The following is a 25710-nucleotide window of genomic DNA, read 5'->3' as shown; positions in this document are numbered from 1 at the left end:
TATTTCATAATTTAGAGGTCAAGAGAAGTGAATATATATTGACATATATATATATATAACATATGTTCTGTTATATATATACAGAATATACACATTTATTCAAGCCACACTAGTACTTAGGTGGCAATAGGATGGACATGGCCAAGAAAGGACTAGGTATCATAAATCAGGTGGACCAGAAGTCAAATTCTAAAATGTAACTAATTCTTAGGGAAAATAGGCAAGTACTGTAAGTCAGACAACTATGGAATGAAACGCAGAAATATCAGCCAAGACAAGGACCAGGAACCCAAAATAGAGGCATCAAAGACCTAGAGAAAAGGTCTGAGGAGACATAGGTAAGATATTCAAGTAATGGTCAGCATATCATTAACAACCCTAGCACTGCTCTCAGATTAGCTGAGTCAGAAGCTAGATTCAGTAGGAGAGTGGAGAAATAATAGGTGAAAAAGAAAGAGAAGTTCCTCATAGCAAAGATCTGTAAGCACAAAGTAAAAAGAGAAGAGACTCTTGCAATAACTAACTTTCCAAGATATGATCTCCATGGGCCAAAAGACTCAAAGGATGCTTCTGGGTATGTATGTTCATTTGCCAGATTCTGTGCTGTTCTTAAAAGAGTAGCCCTCAGATTTTAAAATAGCCAATAAAATTTTAATTTAAAATTAATTAAAAATATTAATTAATCAAAATATTGTGAATTTGGTGACAGGGGATTACTTCTACTTATGCAAATAGCGCCTTAATAGGCATGATTAGTTTTCTGGCATGAATCTCTTCCAACTTAACTAAATCAGTCCTTAGAGAGCAGACATAAAATGCATAACTGGGTCCAATGTGAAAATTTAATTGTTTCATAGAAATAATGACAATCACTGCAATAATAGGCCTTATAACATAAACCAAACAAGAACCAAATACCAAGAATGAGTGGGGAAAATAGTTCTTCCCTAGAAACAAAGACTGATCTTCCATCCTAGTTACAAGACAAAGAATGGTGACCAGAATACTATTTGGATGCTTCATCATGATGTGGAGATGACCTTGGGTTATAGAATAATAGTAAGACACAAGTTCTGGCAGACCTAGAGTACTGGAAAGGTTTCATACATGATCCCAGCTATGGACTCTGTGTCTGCCCTCCATGGACTGGTCTAGTAAAGTTGGAAGAGGCTCTTCAGCAGAAAACTGTCCAGACCTACCAAGGCACTATTTGCATAAGTGAACGTAATCCCATGTCACCAAATTCACAATATTTTCTCATAGCAAATTTTTTCTAAACTTACATCTTTGTCAGCATAAGGAAGAATTTCCTTTCTAGTGAATCATTGAATCAATCAGTAAACATTCCTACTATGTTCCAGACACTGTGCTAAGTGCTAAATCAACTCCTCAACAATTTAGAATCAGAGAGACTTGTCTAAAGCACTGAGCAAGTAAATGCTTTGCTCAGGGTTGTGTGTATATCAGAAACAGGATCAGAATTTAGACCTTCCTGACTTTTAAAAGAATAGGAGTTCTCTTTACCCATTACTTTACATTGCCTCCTCTTGAAAAATTGTTTGCTTTTACATTATGTTGTTTCACACTTTGAAGGTAATGGGTGGAATGTGACACCAGTTGTCTTCAGATTCAAAGAAATGGAGTTATAGCTAAAAAACCTCTTCTTTGATATCATGTATTTATTTCTTAAAATAAACTTTCCCCTTATCTTTTGTTTTTAATCACCTACATTTCCCCTGCATTTTCTTCCTCCCATGAATAAAAACAATGAAATCAGCTTACCAATAGAAACTTGCCAACACATGAAAAAGTCTGACATCTGAAGTTTTTCTCCCTTTTAGTCTCTAACCTCTGCAAAGAAGAGAGGAAAGTACAATTTCATATCTCTTCTTTTCGGCCAAGATTGGACATTAGAATTGTATAACATTAAGTTTTCAGTTTTGTTATTCTTATTATGTCCTGGTACATTGATGTAATTGCCACGTATGCTTTCCTGTTTCTGTTACATCATTCCACATAGATCTTCTCTTGCTTCTCTATTCATTCTATCATTTCTTCAGTAATATTTTACTAAATTCATGATCCAACATTTCTTTAGTCATTCCACAATCAACAAAACCTACTTTGCTTCTTATAAGCCAAACACCAAGAATGGGTAAGGAAAATAGCTCTTCCCTTAGACACAAAGCCTCTTCCATCCTAGTTATAGGGATCAGACAGAGATAGAAAGATACAGTGAGACAAACAGAGAGAAAGAGAGAGAGAAACCATATCATGTACTTGTATAGATAGATCCATGTAGACACTAATGATCTCTGTGAGACCCCAATCAGATAACTCTTAATATGATTACCAAACCATTTAATTGCTTCCACTATTCTCTGAACCTGACTTTTTTTTTCTTTCAGGAAAGAATCAGAAAGGGCAGCAGCCTAATGAGGATCTGACTGAAGAGGAGCTGGCCAGATATGTCCAAGAACTACAGAAGCATCAGGTGAATAGAAGCCTTTCATTTTGTCCAAGTTAGACCCAAGACCAACAATTTAATTTACACTTCTTAACTCTGCTGCCCTAGAATACCCAAGTGATCTATCCTCTTAAAAACATTAACTGGATTGACTCAAGGACATGGGAACTCAACCGATGCTGCCATGGTAAAAGCCATTAGATTCAGATTCTATCCTAGCTGACTTTTTAATTGATTTGTTTTTATTCATGATGGCAGCTTGCAGCATGGTAGAAAATGGTGTTAATTCAGAATAATGGACCACAGAATCATAGCATCTGATCATAGCAGATCAGAAGGCCAGTAGATTATAATAGGAAAAATCTAGGGCAAGTGATAGAAAAGGATGGAGTATACCTCAAAGGATCAGAGATTTCTTAGTGATGGTAGCAAAGATGAGTCAGGAAGTATTGAGCAAAGAGTATTTCTATTCTTTTTTCCTGGTTTTATGTTTAGCATAAAAAAAAGAACAGCTCAGCTGGAAAAAAGTGACTGAAGAATCATAGGATCATAAATCTAGAGTGGGAAAGAACTTTAGTTCCATTTAATCATTTTATGGATGAGGACATTTTGGGTCAGAGAAGTTACCTACCTTGCTCAGGGCCACCCAGATAGTAAGCAACAGCGTCCAGATTCCAATCCAGGTACTCTGATACTAAATCTGGTATACTCTCTACTATTTTATTGTTGTTCATTCATTTCTATTATTATGACTTTCTATGATCCCATTTGGGTTTTTCTTAGAAAAGGTATTGGAGTGGTTTGCCATTCCTTTCTCCAGCTCATTTTACAGGTGAGGAAACTGGGGCAAAATGAAGTGACTTGTGCAGGATCATACAGCTAGTGAGTGTCTGAAACTGGATTTGAAATAAGGAATATGAGTTTTCCTGATTTCAAGTCTAGCACACTATCCACTACCGCATCTTGCTGCACCATTCTTCATTATAGTGGGCTACCATTGAATAGTATCAGAGGAAGGAGGAGACTTCACCTTGGCAGACAGCCAACTCCAAATCACAGGAAGAAGAGGAGGAGGAGGTGAAAGGGGATTTCTTTTGGTTGACATCTGATGATCTTATGAACTATTGATGAGGAAAGGGAGCATCTTGTCTTTCAGGAGCAATGGCAGCCTTCCCACATGTCAGCTTTATGCATTTAAGTGAGACTGAGTTTTTAAAATGTGTCTATTGTAGCTTTAAGGGGGGACAAAAGGATGACTACAATGGAAATTGCTTGACAGCATTCTCTAAAACTGCTCCTTTTTTCCTCTTCCTTTTCAAAGGAGACAGCAGAAAAGAACAAAAAGTCAAGCACCAAAGAGATATAATAGAAGCTTCCAGCTCTTGAAGAAGGAACCCAGGGATTCTGCCTCTCGGCAGGCTCAGCCTGTGCCCATTTACTTCAGTGCTGAATTCCATATACACAAGTGTCTGCTGAATTTTCCAAATCACCAATATTTACATTGTATAATGAGTTTTTTTTTTCATTTATTTTTTATAATAAAGGAAGAGGTGGGAGAAGAGAGGGGGTGGGGCCATATCCTTCATTTTTAGGAAAGCTTTAAGGGAAACTGGAACTGGCATTTGGGAGGGCTCACCAAAAAGGCTGGAGGAGCCCACATGGATCAGAACCACAGCACAGTCCTATACAGCTCTCAGGTGAGCTAGAGGAAATGCAATAATAGAATGCCAGAGAAATCTGTTAGGAGGGTTAGGTGGGTGGTGGCCATTCTGGGTTATGGGAAGAGGAGGGCAGAAGATTATATAAGAGTTAATACATCTCGGCCCCAGAGAAGGTACTGGAGGCAGGGAAACAATACTGTAACTTGTCTTCTAAGAACCCATGCCCTCTCAGTTTGTGCTATCCCACTTTATCCAGGCTAACTCACTGCAGCTTTCCATTGGCCAGTTGTCTGTCAGCATGATCTGAAATCTGTACCTCTACTTGTGACCCTGGCAACCTGCTAGTAACCATACATCCTCCAGACCAACACTTCCTCTTGGCAAAGAGCCCTGGGAGTCTCATATCCCTGTATTCCAGATCTTTTCCACCACCCCCTACTCCATTGGGCACATTCTTTCATTTGTTTTTTTATAATTTTTCACAAAGGTGCTATCTTTTCTTGAAACACTTTTTGACAAGTTGATTCTTTTTTTTTTCATTTATTGTTATTACCATTGCCTGTTGTTCATGAATATTTTATTTTCTGGACTAGGAATTGAGTTTTTATATTTTTCAGTACTTTTTAGACTTTGGAGGGGAGGGAAGAATTTATTATTATTTAATGTCTAATTCCATGCATGGCCTCATCATGCCTGCAGCCCAGACTACACACTACATTGCACACTGGATGGTCAGGGTTTTCTTCCATCATTTCCAAGGACATTGATGTCTGTGAGTGGAAATAAGGACTGCCTCAAAGAAAAGCCAATGGAAGAAGAAACATTGTCATAGGAAACTGTGTAGGAAGACTTGATTCCATGGGGATGATTTTGAGGGCTCCAAAAAGATATCTGTATCAGAATTCAGATATTAAAGAAGGTCAGAGGTTTTTTTTTAAAAAAGTACAATACAGCTCTTTCTATAGAGATTGGGGTTGGGAGATTATAACAAAAGGATGGATAGCAAGTGATACAAATGGATAGAGTAAACTTCCAAGAAGGAGAGATTACTCAATGATGGCCACAGAGGCAAGGTCTGACATAGTGTTGAGAGTCAAGGAGGGAGACTACATCTTTTTCTGACCCAGATTGTCAGGAATGGGAAATGAAAGAGGGAACATCTTGTACTAGAGATAGTGGCCAGAGGTACAGTCTTATGAAGGGAACCAAGTTTCCATGAGTGTAAGAAGACTTGTCTACTCTTAATCCTTTGAAATTTCTTCAAACTCTGAGTGTCTTTGAGTTTATGACTCAGATCCATGTGATTTTAATTTCCTTCCACAAAGTGAAGCTCTGTTATGATCCCCTAAGTTTGGCAGCAAGGGGGTGAATTTAATGCTGGTGGTAGATTATGCTAAAAAACAATGGAGGCAGCAGACAATAGGGGGAGATATATCTGATTTGTTTTGAGGGGTTTTTTTTTTCCTCAATTCATGTTAGATTTGTTATTCTTTGAAACAAAAGTAAAATATCTTCAGTAGCAATTTATGGGTAGGATATCAGTCAACAAACATTTCTTAAACACCTATTATGTGCCAGGCATTCACTCTGTATAAAAGAAAATCACCCAGAATGGGTAAGCATGGATGAACTGAAATCTGTTTCATTGAAAGGAATACCCACTTATAAAAGATCACAGAACCATTAGAGAATGGAATTAAAATTTGACTTCTAATTTCAACAGAGGAAAAAAAGACAACTCTGGCACTCTCTGGCTTGGGAAAAATATTTGAGAAAAGACACTTTCTGTTCCTGAGAATTTCAATTCTAACTTTCCTTTTCTGGCACTACATCTATTTCAGACCAATACACAGGACCTAGCATAATTTTCGCATGGTAAATATTTGTTGATTGGCTAATAGAACAAGCAAGTTCCTGTGTGTAAAAGACAGACAAGGAGCCATCTTTTCTTCAAAATTAAATGATTTGGGTTGTAATGCATGAGCAATGATGAAAAGCTGTTTAAATGGGAATTTTCCCTAAATAGATTTCTTTTCTCCCTTTCATTGAAAAAGTATGTAATTTCAGACACTCCAAATCTGAAAAAATCCATTTTGCATAGAATTCTAATCTTTCTCCTATCTTTAGTCTAAGGCATTGTTAACCCCCTTGTTCATTCCTGAAATCTAAGCATCTATTTGTTAAAGTGCCTTACAGAACCTCACAGCCAGCCTTAATCAAACTATAAGTTTTCACTGGCAAAAAATGGATTCCTTTTCCCATCTCAGAATCCTTAAGGAGAGAAGGAAGGTAGAGTCTGGCCGTGAGGTTAGAAGGAAATTACCAATGCAGTGACCTATCAGCCAATTCCACCATCACACTTAATTAGTGGTACAATTCAAAATTACCATCACCATATGAAATCATAGATTTAGAGCTGAAAAGGATCTCAGAGGTAAAATTTAACCTCCTCATTTTACAGATGAGGACATTGTCATCCTCAAAATGTTAAATGACGTGGCTAGGATTACACAGCTACCAAATGTTTGACGCAAATTAAGGTCTGACTTAAATTCTATTTCCCTATCCCCAACACCATCTCTCAGAGCACAGGGGCAACTTGGGTCTAAAAAGTGAAATGTAAAATCAACCTGGCCTAGTTTGTAAACTGAGAGTAACTCTAATCAGTTCTATCAAAGTACTGCTTATGAGCAACCCAAAAGTTTATGGAAGGGACTTTGTGGCTTAAGCTTGGGGGTTATGGAGAGAATTCTGCACAATAAATGGAAGAGGATTTCATAAAGGTACAATTATGTCCTTTTGGGAAAGGGGCAACATGGCAACCTTCTTTCCTCATCCCCACTATGGTCTTATAAACCTATGTTCATGTGTTAAAATAAGTTAAAAACAATTATCCATGGAGATGTTAGAACTATCCCCTGCCTGATCATTTCCCAAGAGCAGATGAGTCTTCTTCTTACTAATTAGCCTCACTTCCATCATCCACCAAGTTCTCAGTAGCTGTCTCAAAGAAAGGACTGCAGGGACATTTTCTCTTATGCGTATTTTTTGCATACAAAAAAACTAAAAAAAATCTTATGTTTCTTGTGCATGTGAGAATGTGTTGGTGAAAGGTCTCTGTAGTCAGTAGTAGGTTTTCATATTGCATTTATTTTAATTCTTTTTGTAATTCCTGATAGGTTCATTTCTTTTTCCTTTGGAGATATAAATGCCAAATAAAGAAATTAAAATAATGATTTCATTGTTGTTATTTTTCTTTTCCTAAGTATGACCAAATAAAATTCTACTCTGGACCACTATCTGACCTCACAAAAGTCCCACTATGAAAATATAAGATTGGGGTTTGCAGAACCTTGAGAAGAGACTTAAGCGACCCATGAAAGATTCAGAACCTTGAAGAGAAAACAGGATTTCTATAGGAGCTTGGAATTGCTGTCTCCCTCATCTGCCAAGGTTCAGTGTTTATGAAAGGAGAATAGTAGAGCACAGCAGGAAAGAGGAGCAATATTACTTCATATTTCCTGGATTGCTACAAAAGGAATACTATTACTAAGTCCATGGAATAAGCCGAAGCAGAGACTTCCCATTAGAAGGGCAGTCAATAAGAAATGTTTTTTGTTTACCTCAGCCTCTCATTTAAGAAAGAGGAACTATCATTTTCATTGATGGAAAGTGTGCCCATTCCATTAAAATTGCACATTTTTGAAGTTCTGGAGTTGAGAGTTAAGGATCAAGACTTGGAATGTACAATATAGCCATTTCTTTCTGTCTCAATCCCCTAATGCTAACATATACTCAGAATAAGGATATAATCACCAGGTAGCCTAAAAAATCAATAATACCCATCCACTAAAGTCCCTATTTTTTTTTAAGTTTAGCCAATCCGGAAATACTGTGTTTCATTAACAGAGAGAGGCTTTAAGTACACAAAAAGGCAGAATTTTGTGAAGAGGAAGGTTAAAAGCTAAAAATCCAAGATCAGTCCTTCAAAAACATAAAATAGCCAAAAAATGTCATAGCAAGATTTGAGGGGGGGGCCAGGCCTGAGATTTCATAAGGAAGGAATACCCCTTCCTACCATTGAAATAGATTGGCAATCCAACTCTAAGTTATAATGTTAGAGAATTGCTTCTCTATAATTAGTAGAACTAATTGTAGAGGTTAAACTATTTAAGAGGCAGTCATGGTACAGTAGAAAGATGGCTTGATTTAGGGTCAATCTCCTTTGTTGAACCAGCCACTATATTCTATTCCTTTAATTTGGGGCCCAAGGCTCTGTCCTGAGTCATGAACTTTCTGCTTTCTATATTCTATCTCTTGGTGGCCTCATGAGCTACTATGAGTTTAATTACTTCTCCTATAAAAATAAATACCAGGATGCAGCTTGTTGGTATAGGGGATAGAGCACCAGCCCTGAAGTCAGGAGGACCTGAGTTCAAATTAGACTTTAAACATTTAACACTATCTAGCTGGGTGACCCTGGGCAAGTCACTTAACCCCAATTGCCTCCACCAAAAAAAAAAGAAAAAAGTGAAAATGGTATATGCTTTGATCTTAATTCAGACTATATAGTTCTTTCTCTGAGCGTGGATCCATCATGAGTCCTGGAATTGTCTTAGATCCGTGTATTTCTGAGAAAAGCTGAGTCTATCAAAGTAGATCATTATACAATGTTGCTATTACTATATATATGTTACTGATTCTTCTCACTTCACTCAGCATCAGTTCATGTAAGTCTTTTCATGTTTTTCTGAAATCTGCCAGCTCATCATTTCTTATAGCACAATAGTATCCCATTAACCTCATATAGCACAACTTGTTCAGCTATTTCCCAATTGACGGCACCCTTTGAATTTCCAATTCTTTGCCACCACAAAGAGAGTTGCTAAAATATTTTTATATATGTGGGTCCTTTCCAATCTTTTATGAGCTCTTTGGGATACAGACTTAGTAGTGGTACTATTGGATCAAAGAGTATGCATAGTTCCAAATTGTTTTCCAGAATGTTTGGATCAGTTCACAACTCCATCTACAATGCAGTAATAGTCCAATTTTCCCACATCCTCTCCAACATTTATCACTTTCCCTTAATTTTTTTTGGTCATATTAGCCACTTTGATAGGTATATGATCTAATAGCAATTTAAAGCATTTTTATGTGATTATAGATAGCTTTAATTTCTTCATCTAAAAATTGCCTGTTCATATTCTTTGACTATTTATCAATTTCTCCTTATCTCCCTTAATCCACCTTTCTTTCTATCAGCCTATCCCTCTCTCACTTAACCCTTTTTCTTCCTATTTCCCTGTAGGGCAAGATAGATTTCTATACACAACTATGTGTGTATATAAACACACACCGCACACACACACACACACACACACACACACACACACACACACACACACACACACACACACACATTCTTTTTTTTACTTTTTACTATCCCTCCATTTTTTCTCTCCTATAAGAGACCTTTCTTGTGCACTTTAATGTGAGAAACATTTCTCCATACTACCTCTCCCTTCCTCTCCTTTTCCCAGCACATCCCTCTTTCTCACCCCATCATTTTTAGACCATTCCAAAATAAGCAGCTTATATTCATGCCTTCTCACTATATAAGTTCTTTATAATTGTCCTAATAATAATAAAGTTTTTAGAAATTACATGTATCATCTTCCCATATAGGAATGTAAACTGTTTAAGTTTATTGATCCCCTTATGCTTCTTTTGAATCATATAAATGAATATTAAATTTTCTATTTAGCTCTGTCTTTTCATCAGGAATTCTTGAAAGTCCTCTATTCATTAAATATTTTTGTTGCTTTTTTTCCTGAAGGATTATATTCAGTTGAGTATTATTCTTGGTTGAGTAAATTATTCTTAGTTGTAATCTTAGCTTCTTTGCCTTCAAGAATATCATATCCCAAACCCTCTACTCTTTTATGATGGAAGTTACTAAATTTTGTGTGATTCTAACTGTGGCTCCACAATATTTGAATTGTTCCTTTCAGGTTTCTTGCAGTATTTTCTCTTTGACCTGGGAGCTCTGAAATTTGGTTTTTACTTTGGGATCTTTGTCAAGAGGTGATCAGTAAATTCTTTCAATTTTTATTTTACCCCCTAAATCTAAAATATTGGTTGTTTTCCTTTGTAATTTCCTGAAATATGTGTAGGCTCTTTTTTGATCATGATTTTCAGGCAGTCTAATAATTCTTAAATTATCTCTCCTCAATCTATTTTCCAGATCAGCTGTTTTTCTAATGAGATAGTTCACATTTTCTTCTTTTTTAAATTCTTTTGACTTGGTTTAGTGTTTCTCAATGTCTCATAGAGTCAATAGGGTTCCACTTAGTCCATCCTAATCTTAAGAAATTATTTTCTTCAGTGAGCTTTTGTACCTTCTTTTCCATTTGACTTATTCTACTGTTTAATAGTTTCTCTTCTTCAGTAAATTTTTATGTTTTTTACCATTAGGTCAATTTTGTTATTTTCTTTATTTGTGTGTGTGTGTGTGTGTGTCTTTTATCTCTTGTAACTTTCTTTTTATAATTCTCTTGTATTACTCTCATTTTTTCCTCACTTTTTCCTCCATCATAGCTCTTCCAGGAACTCTTGTTGGATTTGTGTCCACTTAACATTTTTCTTTGAAGATTTTCTTGTGACTATTTCATTGTACTATCTTCTGAGTTTGTGTCTTGGTCTCATTGTAGTAGCTTTTAATGGTCAAATTCTTTTAATATTGGGCAACTAGGTGGTGCAGTGGATAGAGTGCCAGAATTAAGTTCAAATTTGGCCTCAGACAATTACAACCTGTGATACCTTGAACAAGTCATTTAGCCTCTTTGCATAAGTTTTCTTATCTGGAAAATAAACTGGAGAAGAAATAAAAACCACTGCAGTATCTTTTTAAAGAAAACTCTAAATGGTGTCCCAGTCAGACACAACTAAAAATGATTGACCTTCCTTTTTTATTTTTTTGTTTATTGATTATTATTCCTTTCTATTTTTGACTTTGAATATTATATACCTGGGAGTAGACAGGTACTATCCCAAGCTTCAGGTATGTATCTGTATGTGTGTGCATGTGTGCACATGTGTGTATGTATATGTATGTGTGCTGCTGCTTGCTGTTGTTTTCCAATGCTTTGCTTTTAAAGACTTCCAAAATCTAATGCCAATCTATTTTTTTCTATTTATTTATTTCTATTACTTATTTCTAGTTATATTCCTCACCCTTCATTTTTAAATTCCTGTCAAACTGACTTTCTTGCTATTTCTCACATGTGACTCTATATTTCTATCTCTGAACCTTTGCACAGTTTATGTGCAAAGTGATAGACTTATTTCTGTTCTGCCCAGTGAAATGCAAGTGCCCTTTGGCAAAGTCCTACTCATCATGCCCTAGTTTTTGGATTCTGTGCCAGTTTTTCATGCTTCTTTCACTTTGCATTCCATCTTGGTATCCATGGAAGGATATCATCCTGTTATCCATGGACTTTCTACGAAGACTTGTAGATATTGCAGAAATCATTTTAAAATGCCATGATATTCATCAAGAGAAATGAGTTAAAGTCTGGGGACTTCTTTACATCTCCAAATAATTAGATCTGAGCCAAGGAGTGATCATGATGTCACTTGCCATTTTAGGATATAATCAATCAATAAAGCACTTATTAAATATCTACTATACACTAGGCAGTGTCCCAGCACCAAGGAAACAAAGGCAAAGCATTAAACTTTCTGTGCCTCAGTTACCCAGCATGTAAAAGGGGTTTGAACTTAATGGTCTCTAAGATCCCTTCCTGCTCTGGGTCTTTAAATTTGTGAGATACAAGATGATTTGGATAAGAAGCAGTAGCACTGGGGGATCAGAAAATGTTAAATGCTGAATGAGGCACTTAACCTGAGCCTTAAAAGAAAATAGGGATTCTTAGGGATGGAGGTAAGGTGGCAGGTACTTTGGCCTGGAAGATGACCATAATAAACACAAGGAAGGTTGTTAATGTATGGAATTTCATTCTTTTTCCCTTAATTTGCTTTCTCTTGACTTCAAATTCATTTTTTTTTCTTCATCAGAGGTTGTAGGATGATTTGAAGAAGTGGGAAAAAGAAAAGTGAATGCTCTAATGTTTCCCAAGCCTACCTTATTTCCACAGTCTTTTGCCAACTTCATTTTTACTTTTATTTATTTTCCTTCCAGAGAAGAAGAGAATGCTTCATTATGGGAAAGACATTTGCTTTAGTGCTCTGGAAACAGAAACCTAAAATGGCAACCCTTTCCAAAGAAAACAGTTACTTTGGAGTGGGACCTTGGTGCAATTGGGCTGGCTCCAGGATCCAGGAGGGGGTTCTAGTTTCCCTAACAAGTTATATGGGCCCAGTTTGCTTTTCAGTATCAAGATCCTATGAACAATAAACTGCTAAATCAACCCAATCTCCATCCACCCCACCCCCCCAAGCTGGTTGCTTGTAGGAGTCACTTCTGGCCATCTGAGCTGCTGCTTCAGGAATGAGTTAATTTCCTGAAGGCCAATTGGCCTAGATTAGTCTCAAATCTCTTTCCCAGTCTTCTCCCCTCCCCTGCTCCAGAGGTTTGGGCTGAATAAGGCTGACCTCAGGAATGTGGCAAGGGAAACATCTGTTTTGCTCCAAGCATCCTTGTTTCCCAGTCAGAGAATGCATGGGCTGGATCGTTTACTCCAATCCCATGAGACCTGCTTCCTGGTTTTCCTTTTTGCCTTTTGTAGAGGTGTTAGGATGAGAGGTTGTTGTTGTTTGACCTTCATTCTCCAGGAGATTATCAGGGAGGAGATGCTACAACATGCAAGTGAACTGGATTTAAGGGAGGGAGAGAGGGCTATGCAAAGGCACCTGGCTCACGTTCCCCTCCAGAGCCATCTGGGTCCAGTGGCCAGCTATAGCTCAGGATGACTGGAGATGGCCCAGGATGCAATGGGAGATCTTGGTCTTTTTAAGTTAAGGTTTTCATATTTAACCAGTAGAAATATCATCACCTGAGATCACTGAATATTAGAAGCTACTGTAAACAATTATCCAAGTTGATATGGAAAGGATAGCTAGCTAGATAGACAGAAAGATAGAAGATAGATAGATAGATAAATAGACAGATAGATAGATATAGACAGACAGACAGACATAGCAACATAGAGCATTTGTTAAATTAAGTACTTCTTGTGTATAAATGACTACACCAAGTATGGGGGCAGAAAAACAACAACAACAAAAAAAAAAAACACAGTGTCCTTGAACTTGTGATGTTCTTTCAGGTGCTAGTAGAAATATCATCACTTGAGTTCACTGAATATCAGAAGTTTCTATATTATAGCCAGGCTGGGCACAGAAAGGATAGCTAGCTAGACAGACAGATAGATAGATGATAAAAATAGATTTAGACATAAATAAATATATGTATATATTCATATAGAGAGTGAAGCCAATAACTTCATGCAACTCTACCTCATTTAAATCCAGTTACAAGTCCAAAACAAATGTATATATGTGTGTATGCAAGAATATATGTACATGTATATACACACATACACATATACATAATATTATTCCCTATGAGATGAAAAAAAAAAAGATGGGTAGTTGGAGTCTCTACATGAATGTTAGCCTGAGAGATGGTAGAAGAAAGGATAGAAAAAGACTAGGAGCCAAGAGAATTTGGAGAAATGAAATTTTTAAAAGGTAGGAGAAATTTTAAAAGGTTAGATTTTAGCCAATTAAAGCTATTCAGTGTTTTGTAGCTGAGAGGTAATATGATACGATAGAGAACCAGACTTGGAGTCAGTAAGATTTGACTTCAAATTCCACCTCACATTTACTAGCTGTGTGACCTAACTCTCTGGGCCTGTTTTTTCATCTATAAAATGAGAGAACCTGTCTCCATGACGTCTAAGATCCCTTCTGATTCTATATATATGATGCTATAAAACACTGGTATGTTCTGCATTACCATTTCCCAACCATTCACTCCTTTTTAGGAAGATGCCCCTCCTTCTATAGTGCTCTTTATAGTCCTCAAAAGTTTCCTGCACCATACATAGGATCATAAAATCATCGCATAAAGGGACCTTGGGATTCATTTAGTTCATCTCCTTTAGTTTATGGAGGTAAAAACTCAGGCCCAGGGAAATGAAGTGACCTGTCTGAGAATACTTGGACAAGTTGCAGCAGAGCTGGCCTTCATTCACTCCCACTAGTCTGATTCCAAATCCAGGCATCTCTCCATCAGACTATTCTGCTTTAAGTGCCCAGTCAACAGAGCATATAAGTCTCAATAAAAGAAATACATGCAAAATTGATAGCTTCCCACATTTTTAATTATCATTCAATTTCTTCCCATTTAAGACTTTTAAGTTTTACTTGAGGAATTAATTACATGTGTAAGGAGGAACACAAAGGTATATTATAATTAAATGCAGAGGCACTAAATAATAAAACCACAAATGTGAATATTGTACCTACTGCCAGTTTACTTCTTTGTATGACAGACAAATCAATTAGATTAGATTGATTGATTGTTAGCTAGATTGTTGTTTAGTCGTGTCTGACTCTTGTGATCCCATTTGGGGTTTTCTTAACAAAGATACTATAGTAGTTTGCCATTTTCTTCTCCGGCTTATTTTATAGATGAGGAAACAGAGGCAAATAGAATTAAGTGATTTGGCCAGGATCACACAGCAAGGAAGTATCTGAGCCCAGATCTGAACTTACAAATTTGACTTGAGACCTGGCACTCTAAGCCATTTAGCTGCTCTATAAGTAGGTAGACAGACAGACAAATAGAGCATTTCTTAGGTATTTAATGTGTGCCAGGCACTCTTAATACAAGTACAAATAAGCAAGACAGTCTCTAACCTTTAGAAGCTTGTATTCTAATGAGGGAAGATGGTATATAAAGGTGAGCTGGAATGTGGAGGCAAGGGTTGAGAGAAAGTCACAAGACAAGTCCTGGGAATAATGTGAAGTGTGGATCAAGTCCCTCTTTTAAAAAGTTGGAGTAGATAGTAACTGATTAGAAGCCTGGAGGAGAGATTTCTTGAGCTTGGGAAGGCAGCTGGTAAGGAAGCTGGAGAGCTGTGTCAGTAGTGAATATTGTTGCCTCTGAGAAAAGGAAACCAGGTTGGCTGCCAGCAGGATAAGGTTGTGGTTCTTCTTCAGGTCGTTAATAGTGATCATACGTGTGATGAAACTTTCTTCCTGGAGAAGGAAAAAGAAAAACTTAGGGAAAAGGAGTTTGGTAGTAGAGGCAATCCCTACTTCTCATCTGAATAGATCTCTAGAGACCATATAGAAAAATCAGAAGGGTGAAAAGTGAAACTTTTTAAATAGATATTTTATAGTGAAAAGCCCTCTTCTTTTTAAAGTGGTTCTTTTGAGTTTGTAAGGCAAGATGCTGCCTAAATTTGTGGGGGTATCAATAAGGAAGAAAGAAAGAATAGTGGAAATTGATGAACCATTGATTAAAAATGACAAATTAGTGGTTGGAACCAATAAATTAGTAGATGGTAGAGAGGCTAGTGATAGAATTTGCTGACTACTAGCTGATAAGCATATCAATGAAAGTCAAACTGACAGAAAGTAGAGCCAGCTATATTTAACTTTCCCTGGGATAGAATCATATAGTTCCTTGGTGATGTCCAAAAGGCTATATGATGTCTCTAAGTGCTTAGTTATTTCCAAGTTTGTGGGGAAGAACATGTAGACAAAGAATAAATGACCTTAAAATGGTTCTTTTTGTTTCCCTTTGAAAAAGGATAGGACAGAGCTAGAGAAGTGTTACTAGAAAATGATCTGGGCATTTCATTGGACTACAAGTTCAGTGTGAGTCATCCATGGTAATATGACAACCAAAGATGCTACAATCTTTGCTGCTTGAGGAGAGACATGGGGCACAGGGCCAATCCAGTAATGGTCTGAGAACATTGTGCCCTGGTCAGAACATACCTGGTGTACTATGTTCAGTTCAAAGTATCAAAAGTTATGAAGGACATTGAGAAACTGGACAGAATCCAAAAGAGACTAACAAGAGTAGTTAAGGACCTCAAAATCATTATCATATGAGAATTAATTGAAAAAAACAGGGGAGACAACCTAGAAAAGAGATTTAGGGGAGACATTGCCATAGTGAGGATTAGAATTGGTTCGCTTGATCTCAGAGGAGAGAAGTAGGAACCAGAATTGCAGGGAGGAAGATTTAAATTTGATATAAGGAAAACTTTGTAGTGATTAGAAGTATCTAAAAGTGAAATGTGCTGTTTTGAGAGAGTGACTCATTCAATAAGCTATGAAGTACCTACTGTGTGCCAGACACTGTGCTAAGTGCCAGGGACATAAAGAAAAATAAAAACATTACATTACATTTACATTTCCTGTTCTCAAGGGGCCATAGTTTAATGAAGGAGAAAACATAAAACAACTATATAGAAAGCATATAGAGGACAAATTGGAAGTAAGCAACAGAGAGGAAAGAGTGAATTATCAAGCAAAAACTTATTTAGGAGCTGTGGAACACTGTGTTTTGTTCTTCATGCCCCAGGACCTCACCCCTGATCTGATGCTGGACCAGAGCCCAGAACTAATGGAGTGATCACAAAATAATATGTCTTACCAATCCTTTTCTCCCCATCCAATATGTACTGCTAGTACGCACACTAGAAAATAATTGATGGCAACTTGCAAATTTGTCAAAAATTGTACATTTGCCAGTTTATTTTATATTTCAATCTTGAGGGTGAAATCAAGTAGAGACTGAGGAGGAATGTGAGTTTCAACAAGTTCAGACACACATACTCATTCCTTGACTTTATAAAATGTCTTTATCAGAATCCATTCCCCACTCCAATCCCATCTGCACAGCTCCATTTAGAAGTGAGACAGTACAGCTGAGAAATGGGTTAGAATGCAATGATGTGATAATGCACTATACGTTGGACAGCTGAAAGCTCACTCAGTTTTCTGCTTTCCCCAGTATTACACATTTAATCATACATTCTTCAAAATGCCAGTACTTTAGCCTATTTTTCAAAATTCAATTAAATTACCACTTCCTCTCTGAAGGCTTCCCTATTAGCTCCAACTGTCTTCATCCTCAGACTTGGCATAGAATTTTGTATTTTAATTTTCTAATATATGGTATTTACTATTATTAATGAGGGAAGTTATTTTACTATCATATTAATAAGCAATTGGGTTCCAGACTTTCTTCCTTTATTTCCTCATTTAAAGTCCAGCTCCAGTAAGAAGTTAGTCTCTGAAGAATGTGTTTGATAGATGATATCCTAACTCTAAGATACAGACTTTTATATCTTGGATCTGCTTAATTAGAAGAGATTCCTTCAGTTTAGAATGTAAACAAAATCTAGTTTTTATGTGGGAGGGAAGCCCCCTATTCCCTCAATTAGAGTTTATGTTGACCAGCTCATGAAGGAGAAAACTAACCAGAGCCATCTTGATGGAAATGGATTATCCTGTTTAGATTGCTGGAGGTGGCTGAGCCTTATGATCAAGCACATTCTCAGCAGGAGTAAGTGAAGACTTCTAGCCCAACTCCTCCATTTAGGTTTGGTTTTCAGTTGTCAAGGGACAACTTAAAAGGGAATTTTTTAATGTGCTTGATCATAAGGCTCAGCCACCTCCAGCAATCTAAACAGGATAATCCATTTCCATCAAGATGGCTCTGGTTAGTTTTCTCCTTCATGAGCTGGTCAACATAAACTCTAATTGAGGGAATAGGGGCTTCCCTCCCACATAAAAACTAGATTTTGTTTACATTCTAAACTGAAGGAATCTCTTCTAATTAAGCAGATCCAAGATATAAAAGTCTGTATCTTAGAGTTAGGATATTCCCTAATTACTTTTAAGTATTACTTCCCTAAATACTTTTAAGTATTATTTAAAACTTTCAGGCTTTCCACATCTTTTGTCTTTAATTGTGAAACCACTAACCATCGATTTATTGATTATTGGCTATCCTAATTAATAAAATGACTATTGATTGTCCAGAAACTCTGTCTCTTGGAATTTTTCATTCATCATATTACTTAGTTAATATAATTGTCTGAATTGAATATAAACTTCATGAGAACAAATACTATGGTTTATCTAAGCTTTGCAGCTCTATCAGGATTTTGTATGTACATAGGACTTGACTTCAATTCCACAAAGATTTAATTCACTAATGCAAATTTCAACATTTTGATGATATTGGATATAATCCCTAAAAGGGAAAAAAACTAAGACTTTCTGTGGTTTAAAAAGTCACCATGATGCAGCCTCCAAGATTTAACCAGGTTGGTCTTAGATAATTAAATATTCTGTCTGTCATCAAATCCCTCTTTTAGTTTTTCCAGCTGTGTTGAGCCTGCTAAACTTTGTGTATCACTGGCATAATCTCTGAGAACCCAAGGTCACTTCCATGACACCAAGAGACATTGCAGGGGGATTTTTGTAGAGGTCTCAAAATATATATATAAACAATGTCTAATGACATTTTAGGGCAGTTGTGGCTCAGTGAATACAAGGCCTGGAGTTGGGAAGACTTATCTAACAAGCTCAAATCTGTTTTTAGGCATTTACTAGCTGGGTAATTCTGGGCGAGTCACTTAATTCTATTTGCCTCAGTTTCCTCATCTGTCAAACGAGCTGGAGAAGAGAATGACAAAGCACTTCAATATCTTTGCCAAGAAAACCTCTGATAAAGAATCAGACCACCTGAAACAACTCAACAAAAACAATGATGATATTAAGACTTTCATAGAACACGGTGAGAACAAGTGCTAACAGGAACACTCAGAGTGGTCAGACTTCATTTAACAGATACAGTCATTGTGACTTACATTATGGTACTCCCCTGAATTCCAGACAAAGTGACCAACTGGCTGATAGCTATATTCTCCATTCCATTTCCCCCTTCCTCACCTTTTCATATGCTGTTCCAATGTACTCCTCCTTATCTCCACTTCTTAAAATATTTAACTATCATATTAATAAGCAATTGGGTTCCAGACTTTCTTCCTTTATTTCCTCATTTAAAGTCCAGCTCCAGTAAGAAGTTAGTCTCTGAAGAATGTGTTTGATAGATGATATCCTAACTCTAAGATACAGACTTTTATATCTTGGATCTGCTTAATTAGAAGAGATTCCTTCAGTTTAGAATGTAAACAAAATCTAGTTTTTATGTGGGAGGGAAGCCCCCTATTCCCTCAATTAGAGTTTATGTTGACCAGCTCATGAAGGAGAAAACTAACCAGAGCCATCTTGATGGAAATGGATTATCCTGTTTAGATTGCTGGAGGTGGCTGAGCCTTATGATCAAGCACATTCTCAGCAGGAGTAAGTGAAGACTTCTAGCCCAACTCCTCCATTTAGGTTTGGTTTTCAGTTGTCAAGGGACAACTTAAAAGGGAATTTTTTAATGTGCTTGATCATAAGGCTCAGCCACCTCCAGCAATCTAAACAGGATAATCCATTTCCATCAAGATGGCTCTGGTTAGTTTTCTCCTTCATGAGCTGGTCAACATAAACTCTAATTGAGGGAATAGGGGCTTCCCTCCCACATAAAAACTAGATTTTGTTTACATTCTAAACTGAAGGAATCTCTTCTAATTAAGCAGATCCAAGATATAAAAGTCTGTATCTTAGAGTTAGGATATTCCCTAATTACTTTTAAGTATTACTTCCCTAAATACTTTTAAGTATTATTTAAAACTTTCAGGCTTTCCACATCTTTTGTCTTTAATTGTGAAACCACTAACCATCGATTTATTGATTATTGGCTATCCTAATTAATAAAATGACTATTGATTGTCCAGAAACTCTGTCTCTTGGAATTTTTCATTCATCATATTACTTAGTTAATATAATTGTCTGAATTGAATATAAACTTCATGAGAACAAATACTATGGTTTATCTAAGCTTTGCAGCTCTATCAGGATTTTGTATGTACATAGGACTTGACTTCAATTCCACAAAGATTTAATTCACTAATGCAAATTTCAACATTTTGATGATATTGGATATAATCCCTAAAAGGGAAAAAAACTAAGACTTTCTGTGGTTTAAAAAGTCACCATGATGCAGCCTCCAAGATTTAACCAGGTTGGTCTTAGATAATTAAATATTCTGTCTGTCATCAAATCCCTCTTTTAGTTTTTCCAGCTGTGTTGAGCCTGCTAAACTTTGTGTATCACTGGCATAATCTCTGAGAACCCAAGGTCACTTCCATGACACCAAGAGACATTGCAGGGGGATTTTTGTAGAGGTCTCAAAATATATATATAAACAATGTCTAATGACATTTTAGGGCAGTTGTGGCTCAGTGAATACAAGGCCTGGAGTTGGGAAGACTTATCTAACAAGCTCAAATCTGTTTTTAGGCATTTACTAGCTGGGTAATTCTGGGCGAGTCACTTAATTCTATTTGCCTCAGTTTCCTCATCTGTCAAACGAGCTGGAGAAGAGAATGACAAAGCACTTCAATATCTTTGCCAAGAAAACCTCTGATAAAGAATCAGACCACCTGAAACAACTCAACAAAAACAATGATGATATTAAGACTTTCATAGAACACGGTGAGAACAAGTGCTAACAGGAACACTCAGAGTGGTCAGACTTCATTTAACAGATACAGTCATTGTGACTTACATTATGGTACTCCCCTGAATTCCAGACAAAGTGACCAACTGGCTGATAGCTATATTCTCCATTCCATTTCCCCCTTCCTCACCTTTTCATATGCTGTTCCAATGTACTCCTCCTTATCTCCACTTCTTAAAATATTTAACTATAAGGTTAAAACATGGAGCTTTCACCTACTTAAAGCCCTTGTCATTAGTGTTCTCTTCCTTCTCAAATCCTTAAGCACTTACTTATCTATGGAAATGTTGTATGTCTCCAGTAGAATGAATGTCTTCTGAGAGTAAGACTTATTTTTCATTTTGCTTTTATGTTCACAATATTTACCATAATGCCTAACACACAATAGATACTTAATAAATGATTACTAATTCAAAAATTTTACTTAGAATATAAGTAGGTGACTCTTACCTGTGCTAGTACAGCTTGGATTTATTTACAGATGGGTCTGTAAATTATTAAACACTTAGTAGATCCTGAGCACTGTGCCTAATCTATATGTCTCAGAAATATTCAGAAATACTTTTCTTTCATTCCTTAACTCACCATCTTCCATTTTCCTCAAATAATAAACATTTTCTCCTTTTTTCTTAAAATTTTCATTCTCCCCTTTCTCCAGTCAAAGTAACTAGGAATTCCCAACAGAGACATTCAGTTAATTATCATTAATGACGATTTTTTTTTTTAATGGTGAATTGCTTCACTGTCTCTTTAAGTATGAATTTCACTTACTAGGGTACTTTCGAATAGTCCTAAATGGTTGGAAATTCACATCGGTCTCTATTATGCGACAAACATATTTCTCATTGAGTTTGACCGGGTATCTCAGGACAGAATACACTCTATATGCACCATTCATCTGCTCCTCGAAGATCTCCACGGTGCTGTAATTGGACAAATCCCTCTCTCCCCGGTCCAGCCAAGTCACATTTGGCAAGTAGTACCAGCCTGAAGAGACGCAGGTGGCCACAGTTTCATCATCGATTTCCTTGAATTCCACTCGGGGTTCTTCAGAATCTAATTATACAAAATAACAAAACAATTACTAGCTTTCTGATTTTAGCCCCAGTGATAACTGCCCTTGAGTGCTCTGGGATAAGCAGGAATCTTGGGCTGACTTTCAAGTTAACCCCTTGTGCTGTGTGACTTCCTGGGAGTAGAAACATAATGGAAAAAACCACTGATCTTGTAACAATGCCATCTATCTCTATTGTATCTATTGCTGTTTTGGTCTGGATCTGTGATTTCATTTCAAGCCCTGCATAGAAAAATATACACGTAGAAAGTAGAGCGTTAACTCAAAATCAAGAAGACCTGTACTCAAGGCTTATCTCTGATATATGCTGATTACTGAAGTCAGGGCACTTGCCTCTCTCAGGCCTCAATTCTTAGGAATTGCAATCACTAGAACAAATTCCACACACTTTGTACGCATTAGTAGGGCACCTAGAACAGATAGAATGCCAAACATGGAATCAGGAAGACATCTCCCTGAGTTCAAATCTAACCTCAAATATTTAATACTTAACTGTTCTGTCTCAGTTTTGGAACCAACAAGCGGACTTTTTTAGCTCCAAAATTCTGTTCTAGTTCCTATTTGTCATTAACTGTTTGCCTCAGGTTCCTCAATTGTAAAATGAACTGGGGAAAGATAGGGCATACCACCCCAGTATCTTTGCCAAAAAAAACTGAAATAGGGTCACAAAGAGTTGGGCATTACTCAAAAATATATTAACTTTATATTTATACTGTATTGGTTTTTATATATTATTTTTGTCTTTCCTATTAGAATATAAACTCTCTTAGACTAGGAATTTATCTCATTCATACAATTCCAGTGCCTGTCCTAGCACAATGCCCAGCATATAGTAAGTCTTTAATAAATGCTTTTTGATTGGTTGGATGGAGTTTGGAAAAATGTGGATGAGGAGAAAAGTGAAGAGATTATTGCAATATTCCAGGCAGTTGACAATAAAGGAATATACTAGAACAATATATTCATTGTTATTCAGTAGTTTTCAGTTGTCCAATTTTTTGTGACTCTATTTGGGATTTTCTTGGCAAAGATACTAGAGGGGTTGGGGTTGATCATATCCCTCTCTAGTTCGCTTCTTCACATGAAGAAGCTAAGGAAAACAGGGTTACATAACTAGTAAGTGTCTGAGGCTAGATTTGAATTAATAAAGAGGAGTTTTCCTTATTCCTGACCAAGCACTCTATCCAAAATAGTCAATGGAGGCTACACAACCTAGCACAATGTCTGGCATATAGAAGGCATTTAACAGCTGCTTTAATAAATGAATTCACAAGATCTTATAACTGATTAGATGTGAAAGGTAACAGAAATCCATTTTTCTTCCCTTCCACTTCCCATCTCATTAAAAAAAAAAAGTGTTATAACAAATATGGACAGCAAAGCAAATGCCCACAAAGGCTATATGTAAAAATAGATGACTCATTCTGCACTCTAAATTCATTACCTAACTTACGCATGGCATGTTCCATCATGGAAAAGTTAAAGAAAATCCATTAACCTGACCATGTTCATAACTCAATGAATAGTGGTGTCACTATCAGAAAAAGAGAAATATTACAGAGGAACAAGACTGGGGGAAAATATTTTAGCTTGAGTTTATTTAAGCCAAACTGATTTTGAAATATACAGGAAGAACTCCTCACTCAGAGTTCTCTCCTGCTAGAGGAAAAACCCTTTTCTAAAGGACTTATTGAGCCTGAATAACTCAAATGAATAGTGGAAAGCATCTTCCAAAAGTTCTGTTTGAGATAGCTCTCTTAATCACAGGAGAAAGTTGGGGGTTAGAGATATAAACTGAAAAGATTTCTGTATGGAAGATTTTGTGAAGAGGCATTAAATGGTTCAAACTGTAGGAGAAAAGAGATTCTACCTGCAATTCTGCTGTTAACTGGCAAAAACTGAAGCTTTGGGCAAGTTTAATAACTCTGCAATCATAAAATGAGGGTTGCACCAAGTAGCCTCTATTTTTAGTTCTAGAATCTCAGGTATACTGATGAATTGACAACATAACTAAAATATGAATCTGAGACAAGTATTCAGAAATTCTCTAAAAGCAGTTAGGTGATATAATAGATAGTGATGAATGTGGAGTAAGGCAGATCTGAGTTCAAATTCAGCCTCAAACACTTACTGTGTGACTGTAATTTTTCTTAGCCTTGGTTATCCCATCTGCAAAATGTGGATAACAATTATATGTACCATCTAACATTATATATTATAAGGATTAAATATTATATGATATATAATGTACATTATATATATTATAAGGATCAAGTTAAATAACATAGGAAAAGCACTTTGTAATTTTTAAAGCACTATTTAAATATTAGGGTTTGCAGATACAGCTCCAAGTAATTCCCTTACCTTCTACAATTAGCTTAATTTTACTTTCACCCCGCCCAGTTGGAGAGCTAGCAAAGCACTTGTAGATTGCTTGATCCTGGAAATTCACATTTTTTAACAAAAGAGATAAGCTTCCTTCAGAAATTTCTTCAAGATCCACAGAAACTCTTTTCTCATACATGGAGTTCTGTTCCTCCACTTGTTCCTTGTCATTTTTAAACTGGTAAACCACTTTTGTGAACATCTCAAAAAAATCATAGAACCTGAAGAAACGGTAATAATCATTGTCATCTTCCACCTCAAATTCCTCCTCGATGTCTTCTCTTTCCCAGTAAAACTCAAGGTTGTCTGTGCCTTTCACGAAGGAGAAATGGCAAGGCAAGGTAACATCAGTGTAAGGGTGGACTCTTAATTCATCGATAGCCACTGGGAACATCAGAAATGGAGATAAAGTTAAGTAAAATGCCCACAAAATGAATGATTCTGAATTTCTCTGGACATAGTAGCTCTACAAGGACTAATGGTTACAGGAACTCAGAGGTCTGGCTTTATGTCACTAAACAGAATTTCAGATGAAATGCATTGAAATTTTAGAATTAGAAATGTTTCATTCAAACCCCTCCTTTTCTTTCTCCCTAACCCTCCCATCACCCAAAGAAAGGAAATAAAATGACCTAGATAGTAAATGACAAAGCTGAACTTAGAATTCAGGCTTGTGGAACTAAAAAGGACACTTACTGGTTGCCAAACTTTATGATCTCAAAGATTACTATATTTCATTTGGTAGAAGAGTAGAGTCTGCATATTGTGAATATGGGGATTCATAAAAGAAGGGAGCCCCCCTTTTTTTAATGGAAAGAATGGGAAAGTAAGGAACAAGTGTCCCAAGGAGATGCAAGGAAGATCTGGCTAGTTTGAGGTTATGGGTGACATGTCTAATTGGACTAAAAATAAAAAAGTAAAAATAGATCATGAGGAAATCTAAGAAGGAAGAAATCTTAGAAAGAATTTAAACCAACATTCCCATTTTATTGATGATAAAAATGAGGTCAAAAGAGTGCCGTGATTTGCTCCTAAGTCATATAGCTAGTAAATGTTGAAGAATCAAGAACCCTTCCTTCTCTGTGACACTATACTTTTTCCATGACACTGTGCCTCCACTTTATAGTGATGACTTACTGGCAGTGGGAAAGATCCAGCTCATCTCTCATCTGAGAAAAGGCTAAAAAGAGCTTTTAAGGAGAAATTCTGCAGACACATGAAATTTCATTTGCTTTTTGTAAGTGGAACTCGGTCATTAAGAAAAGTAAGATTCCACAGAAGCAGACACAATTTTGTACAAATTCTAAGAAGCTAGACTTTCAGTAAAGATATTTGAGGATAATTAGACAACTAGGTAGCAAAGTAGATAAAGCACTGGGCCTACAGTACAAAGACCTGAGTTCAAATCTAATTTCACATCTTTATATTATCTGTATGGGCAAGATATGCCCTCTATATACCCCAGTTTTCTCATTTGTAAAATACAAAACAAATT

At 36.5% G+C, this 25710-nt stretch overlaps 1 protein-coding gene across 1 annotated transcript in view; it reads left to right on the top strand.

Moving 5' to 3' along the window:
• FSTL1 (follistatin like 1) overlaps positions 1-7364 on the top strand; it is a 94147-nt gene extending 86783 nt beyond the window's left edge. The window contains exons 10-11 of the mRNA XM_051985364.1: positions 2409-2494; positions 3789-7364. Of these exons, the coding sequence (XP_051841324.1) occupies positions 2409-2494; positions 3789-3833 (131 nt within the window). The 3' untranslated portion in view covers positions 3834-7364. The remainder of the gene's footprint in view (positions 1-2408; positions 2495-3788) is intronic.
• The last annotated feature ends 18346 nt before the right edge of the window (positions 7365-25710 follow it).

Source organism: Antechinus flavipes, chromosome 3, assembly GCF_016432865.1.
Source record: "Antechinus flavipes isolate AdamAnt ecotype Samford, QLD, Australia chromosome 3, AdamAnt_v2, whole genome shotgun sequence".
NCBI classification, from domain to species: Eukaryota; Metazoa; Chordata; class Mammalia; order Dasyuromorphia; family Dasyuridae; genus Antechinus; species Antechinus flavipes.
The sequence above is the reverse complement of the archived record's forward strand: the minus strand, read 5'-3'. Positions and strand labels throughout refer to the sequence as shown.